The sequence below is a fragment of the Oncorhynchus mykiss genome, chromosome 5, assembly GCF_013265735.2.
Source record: "Oncorhynchus mykiss isolate Arlee chromosome 5, USDA_OmykA_1.1, whole genome shotgun sequence".
Taxonomy (NCBI): domain Eukaryota; kingdom Metazoa; phylum Chordata; class Actinopteri; order Salmoniformes; family Salmonidae; genus Oncorhynchus; species Oncorhynchus mykiss.
Window position 1 is genome coordinate 9,993,776 of NC_048569.1, and position 21,215 is coordinate 10,014,990.

The 21,215-nt window shown below is 43.5% G+C and overlaps 1 protein-coding gene across 6 annotated transcripts in view; it reads right to left on the reverse strand.

Annotated features, from left to right (window-relative positions):
* tln1 (talin 1) overlaps positions 1-21,215 on the reverse strand; it is a 147,138-nt gene that overhangs the window by 81,764 nt on the left and 44,159 nt on the right. For all 6 annotated transcript variants that reach the window (XM_036976739.1, XM_036976738.1, XM_036976737.1 and 3 more), the window contains exons 3-16: positions 19,861-20,023; positions 12,809-12,906; positions 11,568-11,697; positions 10,576-10,731; positions 9,992-10,134; positions 8,634-8,761; positions 8,284-8,344; positions 7,720-7,824; positions 6,950-7,105; positions 5,423-5,524; positions 4,714-4,790; positions 2,066-2,246; positions 1,624-1,737; positions 1,259-1,367 (exon numbers count right to left, since the gene is read on the reverse strand). In XM_036976739.1, coding sequence (XP_036832634.1) covers positions 1,259-1,367; positions 1,624-1,737; positions 2,066-2,246; positions 4,714-4,790; positions 5,423-5,524; positions 6,950-7,105; positions 7,720-7,824; positions 8,284-8,344; positions 8,634-8,761; positions 9,992-10,134; positions 10,576-10,731; positions 11,568-11,697; positions 12,809-12,906; positions 19,861-19,990 — 1,690 coding nt within the window. In that variant the 5' untranslated portion in view covers positions 19,991-20,023. The remainder of the gene's footprint in view (positions 1-1,258; positions 1,368-1,623; positions 1,738-2,065; positions 2,247-4,713; positions 4,791-5,422; positions 5,525-6,949; positions 7,106-7,719; positions 7,825-8,283; positions 8,345-8,633; positions 8,762-9,991; positions 10,135-10,575; positions 10,732-11,567; positions 11,698-12,808; positions 12,907-19,860; positions 20,024-21,215) is intronic.

Consider the following 21,215-nt stretch of genomic DNA (forward strand, 5'->3'; position numbering starts at 1 on the left):
CCTCTGATCTGGTGGACTCACTAAACAGAGAACATCTCTGGTCATCCCTACTGCCTCTGATCTGAAGGATTCACTAAACAGAGAACATCCCTGGTTATCCCTACTGCCTCTGATCTGGTGGACTCACTAAACAGAGAACATCCCTGGTCATCCATACTGCCTCTGATCTGGTGGACTCACTAAACAGAGAACATCTCTGGTCATCCCTACTGCCTCTGATCTGAAGGATTCACTAAACAGAGAACATCCCTGGTCATCCCTACTGCCTCTAATCTGGAGGACTCACTAAACAGAGAACATCCCTGGTCATCCCTACTGCCTCTAATCTGGAGGATTCACTAAACAGAGAACATCCCTGGTCATCCCTACTGCCTCTGGTTTGGTGGATTCACTAAACAGAGAACATCCCTGGTTATCCCTACTGCCTCTGAGCTGGAGCACTCATTAAACAGAGAACATCCCTGGTCATCCCTACTGCCTCTGATCTGGAGGATTCACTAAACAGAGAACATCCCTGGTCATCCCTACTGCCTCTGATCTGGAGGATTCACTAAACAGAGAACATCTCTGGTCATCCCTACTGCCTCTGATCTGGAGGACTCACTAAACAGAGAACATCTCTGGTCATCCCTACTGCCTCTGAGCTGGAGGACTCACTAAACAGAGGACATCCCTGGTTATCCCTACTGCCTCTAATCTGGAGGACTCACTAAACAGAGGACATCCCTGGTCATCCCTACTGCCTCTGATCTGGAGGACTCACTAAACAGAGGACATCCCTGGTTATCCCTACTGCCTCTAATCTGGAGGACTCACTAAACAGAGGACATCCCTGGTTATCCCTACTGCCCCTGATCTGGAGGACTCACTAAACAGAGAACATCCCTGGTTATCCCTACTGCCTCTAATCTGGAGGACTCACTAAACAGACATGCTTTGTTTGTAAATTATGTCTGAATGTTGGAGTGTGCCCGTGGCTTTCCGTACGTTTTAAAAATAAGAAAATGGTGCCTTCTGGTTTCCTTAATATAAGGAATTTGAAATGATTTATACTTTTGATACTTAAGTATATTTTAAACCAAATACTTTTAGACTTCCTCAATTAGTATTTTACTGGGTGACTTTCACTTTTACTTGAGTCATTTTCTATTAAGGTATCTTTACTTTTACTCAAGTATGACAGTTGGGTACTTTTTCCACCACTGGATAGAAATGACCACAACATCCATTGTTGGTATCCACAGTGAAGAGACGATACCTGCGGTGAGATTGACCATAGAGGCCGTCCCGGCGGTGATGGCGTCAACCTGGGAGTGGATCTCGTGTTTGGACTCGTCCATCTTGTTCTTACGCCAGGCTTGGGAGGCCTTGATCATGGGAAGACACAGATCACATTAAAACTATTTTCTACACAACTTACATGAAAAATACACCAACTCACTGTATTACACTACTCTCTCTTTAATTGGTACAACTAGGCTTTAAAATGGTATACATTTGAAATAATTCACTTAAAACAGAGGAAAAAAAAATGATAGACGAGATCATCAAGAATTTTGTTATAGCCGCAGGTTGGAAGTTGTACGGGTGACGAGGGGGTCAGTTTAAATCCAGGTGTCTCACCGCGTCTGTCCCGAGGGGAGGCAGGGTGTCAAACTCCTCCAGCGAGGCCTGGGCAGCCTGCAACGCCTGCATGCTGGAGTTGATGGTGCCAGTCAGGGCCTGCTGGGCAGATGTCTGCACACAGGGGAACATATCGAAATACACTCTTAGTTTTCATTCTGTACAGTTAATTAAATAGGGCCAATATCACTGCATGTTTGTAATTATTTTCCACTGAGAATGTTATGGTGTATTAGCCTCTAAAAGGCTTTCTTCAGATATAGAGATCGTATCGGGATCTGTTCAGTTATTTCAATTAACAGTCAATTGAGGAAGTGAATTAACTACTATTTCCTATTTGGGCTTTTTTCCGAATCTTGAATTGAACTGAATTTCACTTCCTGAATTGAAAACTGAACTGACCCCAACCCTGCTAGAGTTCAATGTGGCCCTCCAGTCTTACCAGCGGGGGCATGTGGCCCCTGTGCATCTGTCCGCTGGTGATGTGCTGCTTGGCCTGAGGCATGGAGCCCATCTGGAAGCTCTCGGGGCCCCCGGCCCCTGAACGCATGATGGCTGGCAGGGCCACAGAGCCAGTCTCCACCTTCCCCACCTTGTTGAACTGCTGCTGCAGCACTGTAGACCTGGGGGGGTGGAGGGACAGATAGAGGGAGTGAGAGGAGAAATGGAGGGAGGGGAGAGATGGCGGGAGGGAGGGGAGAGATGGAGGGGAGGGTGGGGAGAGATGGCGGGGAGGGAGGGGAGAGATGGCGGGGAGGGAGGGGAGAGATGGCGGGAGAGAGGGATGAATAGAGATGTCAGAAGACATACTATATTGCAGTGTTGTAAGGCTCTTCATCCTCATCAGAATCAGAAAGATGCCCCCATAGGCTAGATGGACCCACGACACAAGACCCATTGGCTAGATGGACCCACTACACAGGACCCATTGGCTAGATGGACCCACTACACAGGACCCATAGGCTATATGGAACCACAGGCTAGATGGACTCACTACACTGGACCCATAGGCTAGATGGAACCACAGGATAGATGGACCCACTACACAAGACCCATTGGCTAGATGGACCCACTACACAGGACCCATAGGCTATATGGAACCACAGGCTAGATGGACTCACTACACTGGACCCATAGGCTAGATGGGCCCACTAAATAGGACCCATAGGCTAGTTGGACCCACTACACAGGACCCATAGGCTAGATGGACCCACTACATTGGACTCATAGGCTAGATGGACTCACAGGCTAGATGGACCCACTACACAGGACCCATAGGCTAGATGGACCCACTACACAGGACCCACAGGCTAGATGGACCCACTACACAGGACCCACAGGCTAGATGGACCCACTACACAGGACCCACAGGCAAGATGGACCCACTACACAGAACCCACTATACAAGACACATAGGCTAGATGGACCCACTACACAAGACCCAAGGCTAGATGGAACCACAGGATAGATGGACCCACTACACTGGACCCATAGGCTAGATGGACCCACTACACAGGACCCACAGGCTAGATGGACCCACTACACAGGATCCACTACACAGGACCCACAGGCTAGATGGACCCACTACACAGGACCCACAGGCAAGATGGACCCACTACACAGGACTCATAGGCTAGATGGACCCACTACACAGGACCCACAGGCTAGATGGACCCACTACACAGGACCCACAGGCTAGATGGACCCACTACACAGGACCCACTGGCTAGATGGACCCACTACACAGAACCCACTATACAAGACCCATAGGCTAGATGGACCCACTACACAGGACCCACAGGCTAGATGGACCCACTACACAGGACCCACAGGCTAGATGGACCCACTACACAGGACCCAAAGGCTAGATGGACCCACTACACAGGACCCACAGGCAAGATGGACCCACTACACAGAACCCACTATACAAGACCCATAGGCTAGATGGACCCACTACACAAGACCCAAGGCTAGATGGAACCACAGGATAGATGGACCCACTACACTGGACCCATAGGCTAGATGGACCCACTACACAGGACCCACAGGCTAGATGGACCCACTACACAGGATCCACTACACAGGACCCACAGGCTAGATGGACCCACTACACAGGACCCACAGGCAAGATGGACCCACTACACAGGACTCATAGGCTAGATGGACCCACTACACAGGACCCACAGGCTAGATGGACCCACTACACAGGACCCACAGGCTAGATGGACCCACTACACAGGACCCACTGGCTAGATGGACCCACTACACAGAACCCACTATACAAGACCCATAGGCTAGATGGACCCACTACACAGGACCCACAGGCTAGATGGACCCACTACACAGGACCCACAGGCTAGATGGACCCACTACACAGGACCCACTGGCTAGATGGACCCACTACACAGGACCCACTGGCTAGATGGACCCACTACACAGGACCCACTGGCTAGATGGACCCACTACACAGGATCCACAGGCTAGATGGACCCACTACACAGGACCCACTGGCTAGATGGACCCACTACACAGGATCCACAGGCTAGATGGAACCACTACACAGGACCCACTGGCTAGATGGACCCACTACACAGGACCCACTGGCTAGATGGACCCACTACACAGGATCCACAGGCTAGATGGACCCACTACACAGGACCCACAGGCTAGATGGACCCACTACACAGGACCCACAGGCTAGATGGACCCACTACACAGGACCCACAGGCTAGATGGACCCACTACACAGGACCCATAGGCTAGATGGACCCACTACACAGGACCCATAGGCTAGATGGACCCACTACACAGGACCCATAGGCTAGATGGACCCACTACACAGGACCCATAGGCTAGATGGACCCACTACACAGGACCCACTGGCTAGATGGACCCACTACACAGGAATACATACATACACAATGATGCTGAAAATCTGTAGGGGAGTTATGGATAAAGACTGAGGGAAAGTTAGTACAGTATAGAATCTACTGACGTCAAAACACACACACACACACACGAAGTGAGCAGTCACCAACATGCTGTGACATCACTGGCACACACGGCAGGAAACCACTGCACTGGACTCACTTTTTGGGTGACACAGAATCCTCCAACATGGTGGACTCCTCATCTCCCTCTAAGCCAAAGTGGTCCTTGCTCTTTTTCTGTTGGAAGGAGACAAGACAGGTTATCGGGGTGATTGATACAGCTCTCTGCATTGAATTAAAAAAAGGGGCAATCTGGGATTTGTACATCCATTTTCTGGCACTTTTAATGTAATGATATATGACCATTGATTCTTGACGTATAGAACTCTTAAATGTATCATGAGCTTAGTTCAACTGTCAGAAACCATATTATAAGATTGTTTTTACTCTATTGTCTGTAAACAATTGTAATCTCACCATTACTGGGTTATGTGCTATGGTGTGGAATCTCTAAACGCTAAAATGGCAGTACTCTATGCATACTGTAATGCAGTGCACAGACACATTGAAGAGGCAACTCTAGCGTACCCTGAGGTTTTTTGTCAATATGATTTCCATGGTGACCTGGTCTTACAGAACTCTTGATTTGCTATCTTGACTGATTACAATCTCTGGCTACAACCAGGATTTTGTGTTGGTGCATTTGCTCCGCGGTGAAGTTTCCCCTGGGTATAGATCAAGGATCAGCTTTCCCATCCCTCAATCCTAACCTTAAACATTAAATGGGGAAACTGACCCAAGATCAGTGTCTAAGGGCAACTTCACCATACTCCAATGCATCTATATACTGTGAGACACCTGTGAGGTACCTTTTTCAGAATGATGTCAATGTAACCAGCGATCAGTTGGGCGATCTGCTCTCCCTCAGTCGTCTGGACAGAGTAGTAACCGTCTTGATAATCGCCAAAGTCCTGGAATACAATTATTATATCTACTGTAACAGGGTGCTCCCTCAATGCATCTCTATGTTTTTGTTTGAAATGGCAGTGGTCCTATATTACATGTGAGTAATTCCTTTACAACTAATCCCATAGAGACGCCTAGAGGGAACACAGCCGTTAAACCACTGTAAGAGACAAAATGACAACTTAATTGTATATACTGTATGCACATTGTAAATCACCAACGCCTGCCAAATACCTCCTCCGAGGTACTTACATAAAAATCTCCAAAGATTGGGTAGCACAGGGCCGTTTGAATAGTTATTACTCCCCTGAAATATAACACTGACGTCATACAATGCATTACCTGTCATTTTGTTGGCATTATAAGCTGCAGAAATGTTCTTTCCAAACCGTAAAAAGTCGTCATGGAGCTAGATGTTATTTATCTGATGAACTGCCTGGAAATACTCTCCAGAAAATAAAATAATAACAAGACGGACAAAACGACCAGTCCCTTTTCTGTACTGGTTTATAACCGACAAAATAACTGACAAAGAAAATGGAGCCTTGTGGTATGTTAATATTTGAAAAATCCTTCAGGGCCTTTTGTTCACTTGTGGGCAAATAAGCAGCGCTAGATGAAAACATGCAATGTGCACCTGCATTCTCCAGCACATGACCAGAATGCAACACTGTTGAATGTTGCTGATCTAGACTCATAAGGTGATGGGTATGTATGACTATACATCTCCATTTGAGTCATTTAGCAGAGCCACTTATAGTGCATACCAATTTTGGAACTTTTTCACCCCCCCCCCCCCATGGGAATCGAACCCACAACCCTGGACGTTGCAAGCGCCATGTTCTACCAACTGAGCCACACATGCTCAAATGTGCATGAACTTCCTTTCAATGTTCTTTAAGTGCAAAAAAACATATTTTCTATGTTCTATAACAACTTATTTTACATGCACATCACCATCTTTGCAGTGTGTATTCTTCTAAAGTGGTTGTATACATTTTTTTGTGCTTTTGGTACAAGATGCCTCAAATACTTCTATGAGGTAGCATAGTAATAGCAAAAGACAACCCTGTGTTCATATTCTAGTCTAGACAAACTCAAGACAATGAACATTGTGGTTTAGTAAAAAGACAAAAAAAAACTATGACTGAACATAAAACAACCTAATTCAAACAGCCAGACAATATGTTCCCCTTGATATCAGCTCTAGTTGAGCACTGGGTTGTGTTTATTAGGGCATACAACATAAAATGTTTTAAAAATGGTCAATTAACATTTCTTATAAGTCCAGGTAGTCCCTCCCTGTTTCAGTCAGGTTTTCTTCAGTTTGGCTTCTAATGAACATGACCCTGAATGTCACCCTGTTCCAATGCTGACCAGGCAACCAAAAGGTCAAAGATGACCAGGAGGTCAGAGGTCATGGGACTCACCAGGGTGAAGCTCTTGGGCGAGGCAGCCCAGCGTTTGATGTTGGTGAGGTTCCACTCTTGGATCACCTCCTTGGTCTTCTCGTCTACCCGCATGACACACTCCTTGGTGATTCCCAGCAGACGAGGGACCAGCTTGTTCTTACCCTTCATTTTCTCCTGCAAGGACACACACACACACACACACACACACACACACAAAAACACACGGTTAAAAGTACTCCCGTACTATGATACCTTAACATTTGAAAAGCTATTGCACATTCCATTCAACCGTCAAAGGTAGTGAGTAGAACTTCAAAAGCTTTGAAAATGTTAAGAGCTTTGATTGGTTAGAAAGATATTCACTGGAGTTGTTTAAGGAGTTGTTTAAGGAGTTGTTTAAGGAGTTGTTTAAGGAGTTGTTTAAGGAGTTGTTTAAGGAGTTGGTTAAGGAGTTGGTTAAGGAGTTGGTTAAGGAGTTGGTTAAGGAGTTGGTTAAGGAGTTGGTTAAGGAGTTGGTTAAGGAGTTGGTTAAGGAGTTGTTTAAGGAGTTGTTTAAGGAGTTGTTTAAGGAGTTGTTTAAGGAGTTGGTTAAGGAGTTGGTTAAGGAGTTGGTTAAGGAGTTGGTTAAGGAGTTGGTTAAGGAGTTGGTTAAGGAGTTGGTTAAGGAGTTGGTTAAGGAGTTGGTTAAGGAGTTGGTTAAGGAGTTGGTTAAGGAGTTGTTTAAGGAGTTGGTTAAGGAGTTGGTTAAGGAGTTGTGGTTGAATGTTATTTTGTCAGTGCCATTGTACCTTTACTAGGAAGAATGACACTCCGTAGGTTTTCAGAGACCTAGCCAGTTTGACGTAGCTGACTTTGGCCTCGATTTCAGTCATGTTTTGGTAGTTTTTGTGTGCCTGTGTGGGAAACAAAAATAAGACTTATTGAACATCTCAGCCAGTGATACTATAGTGTCACAGTAGAAGTAATTAGAACAGAGCAAGTCGGGACACGTTTAAATCAATACGACCAGTTACAGCCGTAGCAACAATGAATCTAGTTGGCATACAATGAACTCGACACAGATGGAGACAATGACTATTACTACAAACCAGACGGGGAAACTATTTTTTTCAGGTCATGTGTTCTCAGTCTGTGAGAAAAATAATGTCCCCACCGCAAGGAGCAAGCAGCCCAAATATGACTGGCCTTAAAACGACTCCCCCCATCACACTCACACCCACGCATGTACCCACGTATGCACCCACACTCACATGTATGCACCCACACACAAGCGAACACACACATGCACCCACACACAAGCAAACACACACACACACACACACACACACACACACACACGCTCGGGTTCTTACCTGGAAGATTCTTTTCTCCCCTTTGTTCTTGATGTACTCTTTAGGGAGGAACTCTTTCAAACTACAGAAAATAAATAATACATACATTTAAACACACTTTATTCAAGAAAACTGCAAAATCACTAAGGCGGGCAATATAATTCAGTAGTTCTGACTCAAGTTGGGATTCAAGTGATACTACATCAAAAATGCTCTGTATGTACTACATCAAAAATGCTCTGTATGTATGCACACAGTGCTGTGAACCGCTTTTGCTAAAAAAGGCAAATACATCTTTGTTATATATCGAAAATATTTCAGTCATTCGTGTTAAAGTATATACATAGCATTATGCAATAAACAGTGCTCACTCTAGAAAGCCTGGTTTGTGCTTGGTCTCGTTGTGGTCACCAAACTGGATCTGACACTGGTATCCGGCAAAGTCGCAGGCCTTCTCGAAGGAGACGGGATGGGAGCCGTTCAAAATGTCATCACGGGCCTGCACAGGGAGAGGAACATCCCAAAGACATTATCCACAAAGACGTTCATTAAGGAAGATCCCAAACAGAGCCAGGAAAATAGATTAAACACAGAATACTTTGCTGTTTTGCATTTTTCCGTAGGCTGGTCCAAGTGACCAGTCTAGGGATCTCCTGCGATCAATGGTCTTAACTCTGTGGTGGGGCACAAACAGGTCTGGGACCAGGCTTATACTTCCCTGAAAAACATCCAAGGCTAACATCATCAAATATCATCTTTCTGAGACAATCTAATGCCGTTCTAGCATCAAAATGAATGACGAGAAAATGTACCCATAAATTAACTTTAATGTTGGTCCAAATGTTTCATTGTTTTCATATTATCAGGAGCATGAACTATTGGGAACATTTTGTGATGTACTCTGGCAAAAACTGGTAGAGGCAGGCAGGCAGGCAGGCAGGCCACATGGGCAGTGCTTGCATTGGCCTGGGCTCCCGTGTCCAGCTGTGTTTCAACAGGGAAAGAAGAGCTCCAAGAACTACTGTCTTTGGCAGGAACACAAAGACTAGAAGTCTTAAGAAAAAATAAGATGAAGCAAGCTTCTGTGAGTGAAAGACCGCAAAAAGTCTCAAAGACAAAAAGGTTCACTCCTTCACTGTGTGTCTATATGAGACAATCACACACTGAACAACATTTTCTCCTCAAACTTTGGGAGGCCATCTTGGGAGAAGACACCCTACCACCACTATGACATCTGCCACCTCAGGACATAAAACATGGCTGACACGTCAATGGGCACCTTGAGCCTGCTGGCCTCCAGCTGTGACTCTCAGCGGTTCTTCCTGACACTGTGCATTCTCACACCAATGGAAATGGATGTTGGTACAGTAACTAAGGGCATGAATAGGAACGTATAATGCAAAGTGTTTCTGACATACTGCATCTTCCATTGACATCAAAGCATGAGTGAAATGGAAGGTTTGAGGTAAATACAATAATCTCAGGTTAGGTCATCTCAGGTTAAGTGTTGGAATGTGATCAATCATTAACACCGACAGGTCTACATTGAACCCCTACAAGGAGAACCTTGTTCCCAAAACACTGAACACCCAAACCTCATTTCTGCCTTGCGTTTCTTTCCCAACTCCCAGCAGGATTTGTCCAACAGAGGTCATTCTGGGGTTGGGTCTAAAATAAACCCAGATTATTTCTATATAGGAAACTGCCTTCGAAGAGTATCGGTTAGTACCTGGACGTAGAGCAGGTTGAGCTGGACCGGGTCTCGTGAGTCCACGTTCTGGTCTGAGTAGAAGAACTTCCTCCTGAGGAGCAGCATCTCGGTCTCCTCCACACCCTGCTCCCTCAGCGTCCGCCCATGGTCCAGCCAGTTCACTGACAATCACAATCAATACAACTCAATGGGAATCAATACAACTCAATGGGAATCAATACAACTCAATGGGAATCAATACAACTCAATGGGAATATATGTTCATCTGTGCAAATCATGTCAATAAAACGCAGTCAATACCAAAAAATTACAACTTTTATGCAACTAAATGTAAATTATGTGAGAAAACAACTTGATGCCAGTCAATCAAAGCCCCAAAAATAGAAATGAATCAGAGGTGTCCTAATGGACATTCAAAATGAAGGACAAGCCCATACATCAACAGAGATACTGGTGTCACGTCAAAATGTTCCCCGTGTGAAATACATTTTTACATGACAACTGGCACCATATTGTTCTTGAATGTGACAAGAGACACTGGTCATAGACACTTTTGCGTGTGTGTGTATCTGTGTGTGTATCTGTGTGTCTTTGTGTCTTACACTCGTCATCTGTGTGGAGTTTCTGCTTAAGTTTCTCCATCTTCTTGTCGTCTCTCATCAGAGTCTTGTCCCGTCTTGTCAGAGTCCCCGTCATCTCCTCCTTCTTCTCCTCAACCATGTCGTGCACCAACGAGTACTCGTCATAGTTTGTGATACCTGCCCAAAGAGTGTTGAAAGAAAAATGTACTTTTTGGCTCTAACTCATATTGTCTTTCCTATACATTCATTGGAGGAGAAAGTCAGAAGCGAGGGGCCTTGGATGTGATTGGGGACGTCGCCCTGTTTAAGGTACAGTCTATCGAATGGGATGTTAAAAAAGGATGTCCTGACTCTCTGTGGTCACTAAAGATCCCATGGCACTTATCGTAAGAGTAGAGGTGTTTAGCCCAGTGTCCTGGTTAAATTCCCAAACTGCCCCTCATACCATCATGGACACTAAATCATCCCCAGCTTCCAATTGACCCATTCACCCCCCGGTAACTATTCTCCAGGTCGTTGCTGTAAATGAGATTGTGTTGTTCTCAGTCAACTTATCCCCTAAAATAAGGATTACATATAAAATAAAATTATCCTCCAATATGTTTTGAGGTGGTGGCAAGGAGAGAGGATGTGAGGAATCAAGGAGAGAGGATGTGAGGAATCAAGGAGAGAGGATGTGAGGAATCAAGGAGAGAGGATGTGAGGAATCAAGGAGAGAGGATGTGAGGAATCAAGTAGAGAGCCTTTGTTTTAGCTGGAAATCTGACTAGTTGAACCAGTGGCAAATCATCAAGCAGTAACATTAGACTTCTATGAGTTGACCCTTTACTCATGACAACTCGATAACACTACCATTATAATGACATGAGAGATAAGTTATGAACTGTAATTGCATGTTTCCGTCAACTGACTTTTCAGCCCAATTCACCAATTACCGCTAGTCAACTAACTTACGTTACATTTTGTGCCATGACCTATAATGAACGTGCCCATCTCTAATTCATTAAACTGACCTATCCTGGCACAGATGGTCATAAGCATGTCGCTGACGATCTTGGAGTCGTCCACCATGACGGTTTTCACTGTCCCGTCCAGCATGCGGATCTTCAAGGGCCTCTGCTTCTTCTTGTACTCCAGAGTGTCCTGATAAAACCACCCAGTGAGAACAATATGGTTTAAAATACATATTTTTTAAGTGTTTCGCTCAGAGGGCACATTAATATGTATTAGACGTCATGTGTTAATTATAAACCCCATTCACAACCATTAGACGACACTTCAGATAGTTAGCTAGCTACATCCCTCGTAGAACTGTTAGCATCATAATATTACATTTAGCAGATGCTTTTATCCAGAGCCACCTACAGTCATGCATGTATGAATTGTTCACGCTTGGCTGCTTTTGGGAATCGAACCCAATATTATGGAGTTGCAAGTGCCATGCCCTACCAACTGAGGACAACCATGTGGACATTATCATTAGTATCATCGTACCAATGTTCAGACTGACTGACTATACAGTATGTCCCAACTTATCTTAAAAAAAGATCTGGGTATTTTTTGTGATTGATATGCATTGTAGTGCCTAATACAGCATGTTCGGACAAGTTTAGGTTTCAGGCTTTCTAACCCAGTCGTCACTGGTGCAGCTTTACCACGGAGTCTACAACAAATAGGTAACAGAAACAAAGACGATTTTTATCGCTGACAACAGATGTTGTCGACGTCTCCGTAAGATGTTGTGGAAGATACTGCCGATAATTCTCAACAGATCCCTATAGCTCTTTCCTGAGCACCTCAACTTCATGAGCACAGATCCCTATAGCTCTTTCCTGAGCACCTCAACTTCATGAGCACAGATCCCTATAGCTCTTTCCTGAGCACCTCAACTTCATGAGCACAGATCCCTATAGCTCTTTCCTGACCACCTCAACTTCATGAGCACAGATCCCTATAGCTCTTTCCTGAGCACCTCAACTTCATGAGCACAGATCCCTATAACTCTTTCCTGAGCACCTCAACTTCATGAGCACAGATCCCTATAACTATTTCCTGAGCACCTCAACTTCATGATCACAGATCCCTATAACTCTTTCCTGAGCACCTCAACTTCATGATCACAGATCCCTATAACTCTTTCCTGAGCACCTCAACTTCATGAGCACAGATCCCTATAACTCTTTCCTGAGCACCTCAACTTCATGAGCACAGATCTAAAAAGCACTTGAACAAGGAGACCAACTGACTCACTCACCCCATTCCTCAGCATGTAGTAGTCCAGGGCCTTGCCTGCCTCCAGCCAGATGCCTTTCTTGGGGTCCTCATCGGACAGGAACAGACCATAGTCATTGGCTGGAAGAGAAATTAGAGAAAGGGTATTAGAGATTGAGGAGGCAGTTTGAGAGGGATTTGAGGAGGGGGTTTGGGGGGATTTTCTGGTTGTGTGTGTAAGTGATACGATCTGAAGGCGTTTCTTTCCCTGGATTGCGTGAGTCAAAGGGTCTCATCTTGGATTAGTTGACGTAATTCCAACATATAGAACAAATACTGTGTGGATTAAAAGCGTTCTTATCGGTGCATTAAGTCAGCTGGAAACAAACTAGAAGGTAACACGTCAACAAGTGACAGGAAACTGTGCCACCACACGGAAATCAGCTGGACTGTTTCTACTGGATCTATGGTTTAGTTTTTTAAAGAACGTTGGTTCAATTATCTGAATTACATTTTGTTCGTTTTTTTCTTCTGTGAACTCAATGCGCAGTTTCCCCAGAGCTATAGAGTACATTTGCTGCGCGATGTAAATACGTGATCAATATACACTGCATTTGGAAAGTATAACAAAGTGAAAAAAGGTTTTTTAGAAATGTACATATAAAAATGAAATACCTTATTTACATTACTATTCAGATCCTTTGCTATGACACCCGAAATTGAGCTTAGCTGCATCCTGTTTCCATTGATCATCCTTGAGAAGTTTCTACAACTTTGAGTCCACCTGTGGTAAATTCAATTGATTGGACATGATGTGGAATGGCACACACCTGTTTATATAAGTTCCCACAGTTGACAGTGCATGTCAGAGCAAAAACCAAGCCATGAGGCCGAAGGAATTGTCTGTAGAGCTCAGAGACAGGATTGTGTAGAGGCACAGATCTGTGTAAAGGTACCAAAAACCTGTTTTTGTTTTGTCATTATGGGGTATTGTGTGTAGATTGATGAGAAAAAACAATTTATTACATTTTAGAATAAGGCTGTCACGTAACTAAATGTGGAAAAAGTTGAGGGGTCTGAATAATTTCAGAATGCACTGTATACAGTAATGGTCAAAAGTTTGGACACCTACTGATTCAAGGGTTATTCTTTATTTGTATTATTTTCTACATTGTAGAATAACAGTGAAGACATCAAAACTATGAAATAACACATATCGAATCATGTAGTAACCAAAAAAAGTGTTAAAAAAAGAATAGATTTATATTTGAGATTCTTCAAAGTAACCATCCTTTGCCTGTATGACAGCTTTGTGCACTTGGCATTCTCTCAACCAGCTTCAACTGGAATGCTTTTCCAACAGTCTTGAAGGAGTTCCCACATATCCTGAGCACTTGTTGGCTGCTTTTCCTTCACTCTGCGGTCCAACTCAAACCATCTCAATTTGGTTGAGGTCGGGTGATTGTGGAGGCCAGGTCATCTGACGCAGCACTCCATCCCTCTCCTTCTTGGTCAAATAGCCCTTACACAGCCTGGAGGTGTGTTCTGGGTCATTGTTCTGTTGAAAAACAAATGATAGCACAAACCAGATGGGATGGCGTATCGCTGCAGTATGCTGTAGTAGCCATGCTGGTTAAGCGTGCCTTGAATTCTAAATAAATCACAGACAGTGTCACCAGCAAAGCACACCCACACCTCCTCCTCCATGCTTCACGGTGGGAACTACACGAGGAGATCCGCTCACCTACACTGCGTCTCACAAAGACACAGCGGTTGGAACCAAAAATCTCAAATTTGGACTCCAGACCAAAGGACAGATTTCTACCGGTCTAATGTCCATTGCTTGTGTTTCTTGGCCCAAGCATGTATCTTCTTCTTATTGTTGCCCTTTAGTAGTGGTTTATTGCAGCAATTCGACCATGAAGGCCTGATTCACACAGTCTCCTCTGAACAGTTGATGCTGAAATGTGTCTGTTACTTGAACCCTGTGTGAAGCATTTATTTGGGCTGCAATCTGAGGTGCAGTTAACTCTAATGAATCCTCTGCAGCACAGGTAACTCCTGGTCTTCCTTTCCTGTGGCGGTCCTCATGAGAGCCAGCTTCATCATAGCGCTTGATGGTTTTTGCCTCTGCACTTGAAGAAATTTTCCCTATTGACTGACCTTCATGTCTTAAAGTAATGATGGACTGTCGTTTCTCTTTGCTTATTTGAGCTGTTCTTGCCATAATAGGGCTCTCTTTGTATACCACCCCTACCTTATCACAACACAACTTATTGGTTCAAACGCATTAAGAAGGAAAGCAACTGCACAAATTAACAACGCACACCTGTTAATTGAAATGCATTCCAGGTGACTACCTCATAAAGTAGGGTTGAGAGAATGCGAAGAGTGTGCAAAGCTGTCATTGGCAAAGGGTGGCTACTGTGAAGAAACTGAAATATAAAATATATTTTGATTTGTTTAACACTTTTTTGGTTTCTTCATGATGTCAAATGTGTTATTTCATAGTTTTGATGTCTTCACTATTATGTAGATAACAGTAAAAATAAAGAAAAACACTGGAATGAGTGGGAGCGTGTTCAAACCTTTGATTGGTACTGTAAATATGTAAATACATGATCTAAGTGATTGATAGTTGGTATTCAGCAGTCAACAACTGAAATATTTTAATAAAGTAAAGTAATGTGAATAAATGATGGTTAATAAGTGATAAGCAGTAATGGACAGTCACTACCATCATGGGACTTTTATTCTGTGTTGTTACAGCATTCAACCCACATAATGGGGAATTTTGGAGAAGAATGAGGGGAATCTTGAAATAGAGGGAGGGGGACTCTTGGAGAATAATTTAATTATTTATTTTTTTGTCTTAATTATGGAAACCAAAAACAGCGATTCCTTTTCAATAAATCGAACCAAAACCGAACCAACCTCAAAAAGGAACAGCACTAACTGGATTATAGCCAAGTTTCAAAACGGTACTTCCTGTCCTCTAGTGCCTGAAAGGTGCCTAGCTAGCACAGCTTGCCAGGGCTAAAGGAATCTGGCCATTTAAGACACTGAACATTCCATATTAGCTGTTGATGTTGGCCAAGACATGTCTCTCCCTCTTTTTCTCTCTCTCTCTCTCGCTCCCAAAGTGGAAAATTACTCACAGGTTGAGACAGGGAAGCGAGTCTGTCCACTGCAGTCAGAGAGAATCACTTACGTAACAGCACACAGCTTCGTACGTAACCCCTAACCGAGGCACATTGGAAAGCAGAGAAGGAGAGGTTCCTTTCAATAAGGGACGCAGTTGTCTTTGTTACACTCAATTTGAGACATTTCTGAACTTCCTGAAGATATTTTTCACTAAACCAAAAGGTATTTTTGGCCTGAAACTGATGTCAACAAAGAAGTCTAAAAACCGACAGTGATAATATTTTTGAATTCCAACCAGTCTGCATCATTAAGCTGTTATGGCAATAAGATGATGAGATGGGGATTAAGGAATTTTGAAAGAGGAAGGGGGAATTTTGGAGAAGAATGAGGGGAATCTTGAAATAGAGGGAGGGGGACTCTTAGAGAAGAATGACACAATCTTGGACCATTAAAGATGCAAAAGGGAGAATTCTCCAGTCTCCAGATCCTTGGATCACTGAAATATCCTCCTTCTCATATCAACACTGCATCTGCTCAGCAGTCATACATGGAAATATTAACATGGAACGGTTAACAGGCCATAATGACACTCAGTAAAAGTCATCAACCCTTCAAGACCTCAGAGAAATCAACTTCATGGCAAGTATTCAATGAGAAGACGTCGAAGGGCTGGAATGGACACAGAAATGTTAGTATGAGGAAAGATGGGAGTGGAGGCATGAAATCGTTTGCTTTCACAACGTTTGCTGCAATTGCTTAGTTGCATCCCAAATGACACGATTCCCTATGTAGTGCACTACTTTTGACCAGAGCTCATAGGGCTCCCATAGGACTCTAGTCAAAATGTAGTGCACTACATAGGGAATAGGGTGTAATTTAGAATGTGTACCATTTGGATTACTGCAGAGTTTCAAGAGATGGGGGATGAAATCGACAAATTTACATGTCAGAATATTTTTTTTGACGATATATCGTATCGCTTTTGGCAATATTGCAATATTATTTTTGCACTCGTTTTCTGTACCTGTATCAAAATTCCAGTATTTTTCCTTTACAGCTTGTTCTCTATCTTCTTTTTAATAGGGAACACTATTTCCATGACTGATGAACTGGTTCTCTCATGGCTCTCTCGTCTCTCTGACATACAGTTGAAGTCGGAAGTTTACATACACTTAGGTTGGAGTCATTAAAACTTGTTTTTCAACTCCTCCACAAATTTCTTGTTAACAAACTATAGTTTTGGCAAGTCGGTTAGGACATCTACTTTGTGCATGACACAAGTAATTATTCCAACAATTGTTTACAGACAGATTATTTCACTTAAAATTAATTTTATCGCAATTCCAGTGGGTCAGAAGTTTACATACACTAACTTGACTGTGCCTTTAAACAGCCAGGAAAATTCCAGAAAATGATGTCATCGCTTTAGAAGCTTCTGATAGGCTAATTGGCATAATTCGAGTCATTTGCAGGTGTACCTGTGGATGTATTTCAAGGCTGACCTTCAAACTCAGTGCCTCTTTGACATCATGAGAAAATCAAAAGAAATCAGCCAAGACCTCAGAAAAAAATTGCAGACCTCCACAAGTCTGGTTCATCCTTGGGAGAAATTTCCAAATGCCAGAAGGTACCACGTTCATCTGTACAAACAATATTACGCAAATATAAACACCATGGGATCACGCAGCCGCCATACCGCTCAGGAAGGAGACACGTTCTGTCTCCTAGAGATGAACCTTCTCTGGTGCGAAAAGTGCAATTCAAATCCAGAACAACAGCAAAGGATCTTGTGAAGATGCTGGAGGAAACAGGTACAAAAGTATCTATAGCCACAGTAAAATGAGTCCTATATCGACATAACCTGAAAGGCCGCTCAGCAAGGAAGAAGCCACTGCTCCAAAATCGCCATAAAAAAGCCAGACAACGGTTTGCAACTGCACATGGGAACAAATATGTACTTTTTGAAGAAATGTCCTCTGGTCTGATGAAACAAAAATAGCATCATGTTGTGGGGGTGCTTTGCTGCAGGAGGGACTGGTGCACTTCACAAAATAGATGGCATCATGAGGTAGGAAAGTTATGTGGATATATTGAAGCAATATCTCAAGACATCAGTCAGGAAGTTAAAGCTTGGTTGCAAATGGGTCTTCCAAATGGACAATGACCCCAAGCATACTTCCAAAGTTGTGGCAAAATGGCTTAAGGACAACCAAGTCAAGGTATTGGAGTGGCCATCACAAAGCCCTGACCTCAATCCTATAGAACATTTGTGGGCAGAACTGAAAAAGTGTGTGCAAGCAAGGAGGCCTACATACCTGACTCAGTTACACCAGCTCTGTCAGGAAGAATGGGCAAAAAATTTGCCCAACTTATTGTGGGAAGCTTGTGGAAGGCTACCCGAAATGTCTGACCCAAATTAAAACATTTAAAGGCAATGCTACCAAATACTAATTGAGTGTATGTAAACTTCTGACCCACTGGGAATGTGATGAAATAAATCAAATATTAAATAAATCGTTCTCTCTACTATTATTCTGACATTTCACATTCTTAAAATAAAGTGGTAATCCTAACTGACCTAAAACAGGGAATTTGTACTTGGATTAAATGTCAGGAAGTGTGAAAAACTGAGTTTAAATGTATTTGGCTAAGGTATATTTAAACTGTATGTCGAGCGATATGTTTGGTTATAAGAAATCAAAAGCAATATGTTTGGTTATAAAAAACAACTTTGAATCGTAAAATACAAATCTCAGCATCAAAACGCAATACATATAGACTCATAAGAATCGCAAAACATATTGTACATGGTGAGGACCCTGGCAATTCCTTGCCCTACAAAAGACACAGTTATCATCTCTTCGAATTTCCTGTTGTCATATTGGGTGTTATTAAAGACAGCTGCTCAAGTCTGTAATAGATAGTTCCCTGTCAGTATTGGTTTAGTGAGAAGTGCTGGTCTGTTGGCCTGTGCTACAGCAGATTGCTTGTTTCTGGATCCCTTCTGCATACATCATTCCTATCTAATCTCCTGTTGTCAAATGAGTGATTTTGAAAGACAGAGGCTCTAGTTTGTCAACATCCCAGGAAGCTGCACTGGACTGATAAACTGAATAGCTTAACAGCTACGCATTGTTATACACTATTGGCCCATTTCAGACTGGTGATGCCTACGCCTGCACTCATTTGCATTTGACAGTGACGATAATGTTTTAGACAAGAGTGAAATTATTCCTGGATTTTAATTAAACTTCAATTTAAGTTTGGGTCACACATAATGGCCATGTAATCACAATTTAAATCGATATTAGTTAAACAAAATATTTAGTTCTTCACAGACAAAATTATTCTTGGTGAACTCTAAATGACCTGTAAGAAAAACAACAACAACTAGAATGTGGTGTAGGCATAGACATGACTAAAATTACAGCCACTATATGTGTGTAAGAGTGTGTATCGGCATGGTGTGTGTGTGTGTGTGTGTGTGTGTGTGTGTGTGTGTGTGTGTGTTTGTGTGTGTATCGGCATGGTGTGTGTGTGTATATCGGCATGGTGTGTGTGTGTATATCGGCATGGTGTGTGTGTGTGTGTGTGTGTGTATCGGCATGGTGTGTGTGTGTGTGTGTGTGTGTGTATCGGCATGGTGTGTGTGTGTATCGGCATGGTGTGTATGTGTATCGGCATGGTGTGTGTGTGTGTGTGTGTGTGTGTGTGTATCGGCATGGTGTGTGTGTGTGTGTGTGTGTGTATCGGCATGGTGTGTCTGTGTGTATCGGCATGGTGTGTGTGTGTGTGTGTGTGTGTGTGTGTGTGTGTGTGTGTGTGTGTGTGTGTGTGTATATATCGGCATGGTGTGTGTGTGTGTATCGGCATGGTGTGTGTGTATCGGCGTGTGTGTATCGGCATGGTGTGTGTGTATCGGCGTGTGTGTGTGTGTGCGTGTGTACTCACGCTGGCCCAGCTGTGCCTCGGGGACTCTTTCCCTGATCATTCGACAGGCGTCGTACACCATGGTGGAGGGCTCAAACTGCATGGTCTTCACCACGTTCCCCACGCCAATCTTCAGTGACAGGGCCACCATGACTGCCGCTCTCCGTTTCCACCACCGTTACACCTGCAGGGACAGCAGGGGACACACAGTACAGAGGGTTAAAGGTTAAAAGACAACACCATACATGAAGCATTACATAATTATGTTTATAACTTTGGGAAACAAAAGACGGAGCTCTCATTTCACCATTGACCATCCTCCTGTTAACTAGGAAGAGAGTGGGAGACTGGTGTTTCACTATTAACCCTCCTCCTGTTCACTAGGAAGAGTGGGAGACTGGTGCTTCACTAATAACCCTCCTTCCGGCATGTAGTTCCTCCTCTCTGAGGGGACTTTACACGAGTTGCAGTTTCAGTCTAAACGGGGCCTTAGTAGAAAAGAAGAACTGTCTCAGGGACAGATAACAGTATATGGAAATATCTAGTGGACACTGAATTGGGAACCTCTGAAAATAGCATCAACAGAACATCTGTGGCTTGACCGATTATTACGTCAATTGAGGAATCAAAAGCAGTACCATACTAAATGAAAGAAGACATTTAATACCAATAGGGAAAAACAACTCCATTTGCTGTGAAAAATATCCCTCAAAACAATCTCAGAATTTAGGGGAAGGTGTGGAAAGTTTAAGTTCCGAGAGTAAATCTATTTGGGTTGCCTAGCAATGTGCAGTGATGTGAGGGCGCCTGTAGCTAAAGAGGGATTTCAAATCAGCCTTTCCTAATACACAGGGAGGAGGAGTATGTGATCAGACTTCTCCAGTCCTATTTACACCATCACTAGTATCACTTCTCTACACCACATTACAATCAGCTCAACAATGTTTCTGTACAGCACTTTGAGATATCAGCTGATGTAAGAAGGGCTATATAAAAACATTTGATTTGATCAGCAACGTCCTTCTCTAGACAAACAGGAGAGAACAAACAAACATACATACTGAAAAAGAGCAACACCAAGTGGTGGTCTCTGAAAGAGGTGCCAGTTCAGGTACAGACACATCTGTACCTGAAATAACCAGTAGAAGACCAGTAATACAATTCACACACACACGGTTATGGTCAAAGACACACCAGTCAGGGAGTACAGCAGAATGAAATGGTCCAGATGTGAGTTGAGGTAGACAGGAGTTTCTAGAAGTTGTCTCCAACATGACATCTTGGGAGACAACTAAAGAGTTCAGTGACCGATTGGGGTCTCCAACACCAGGCTAAGCCCTGTTAACCTGGTCCCTAGGGGCGTCCGTATGCTTCCC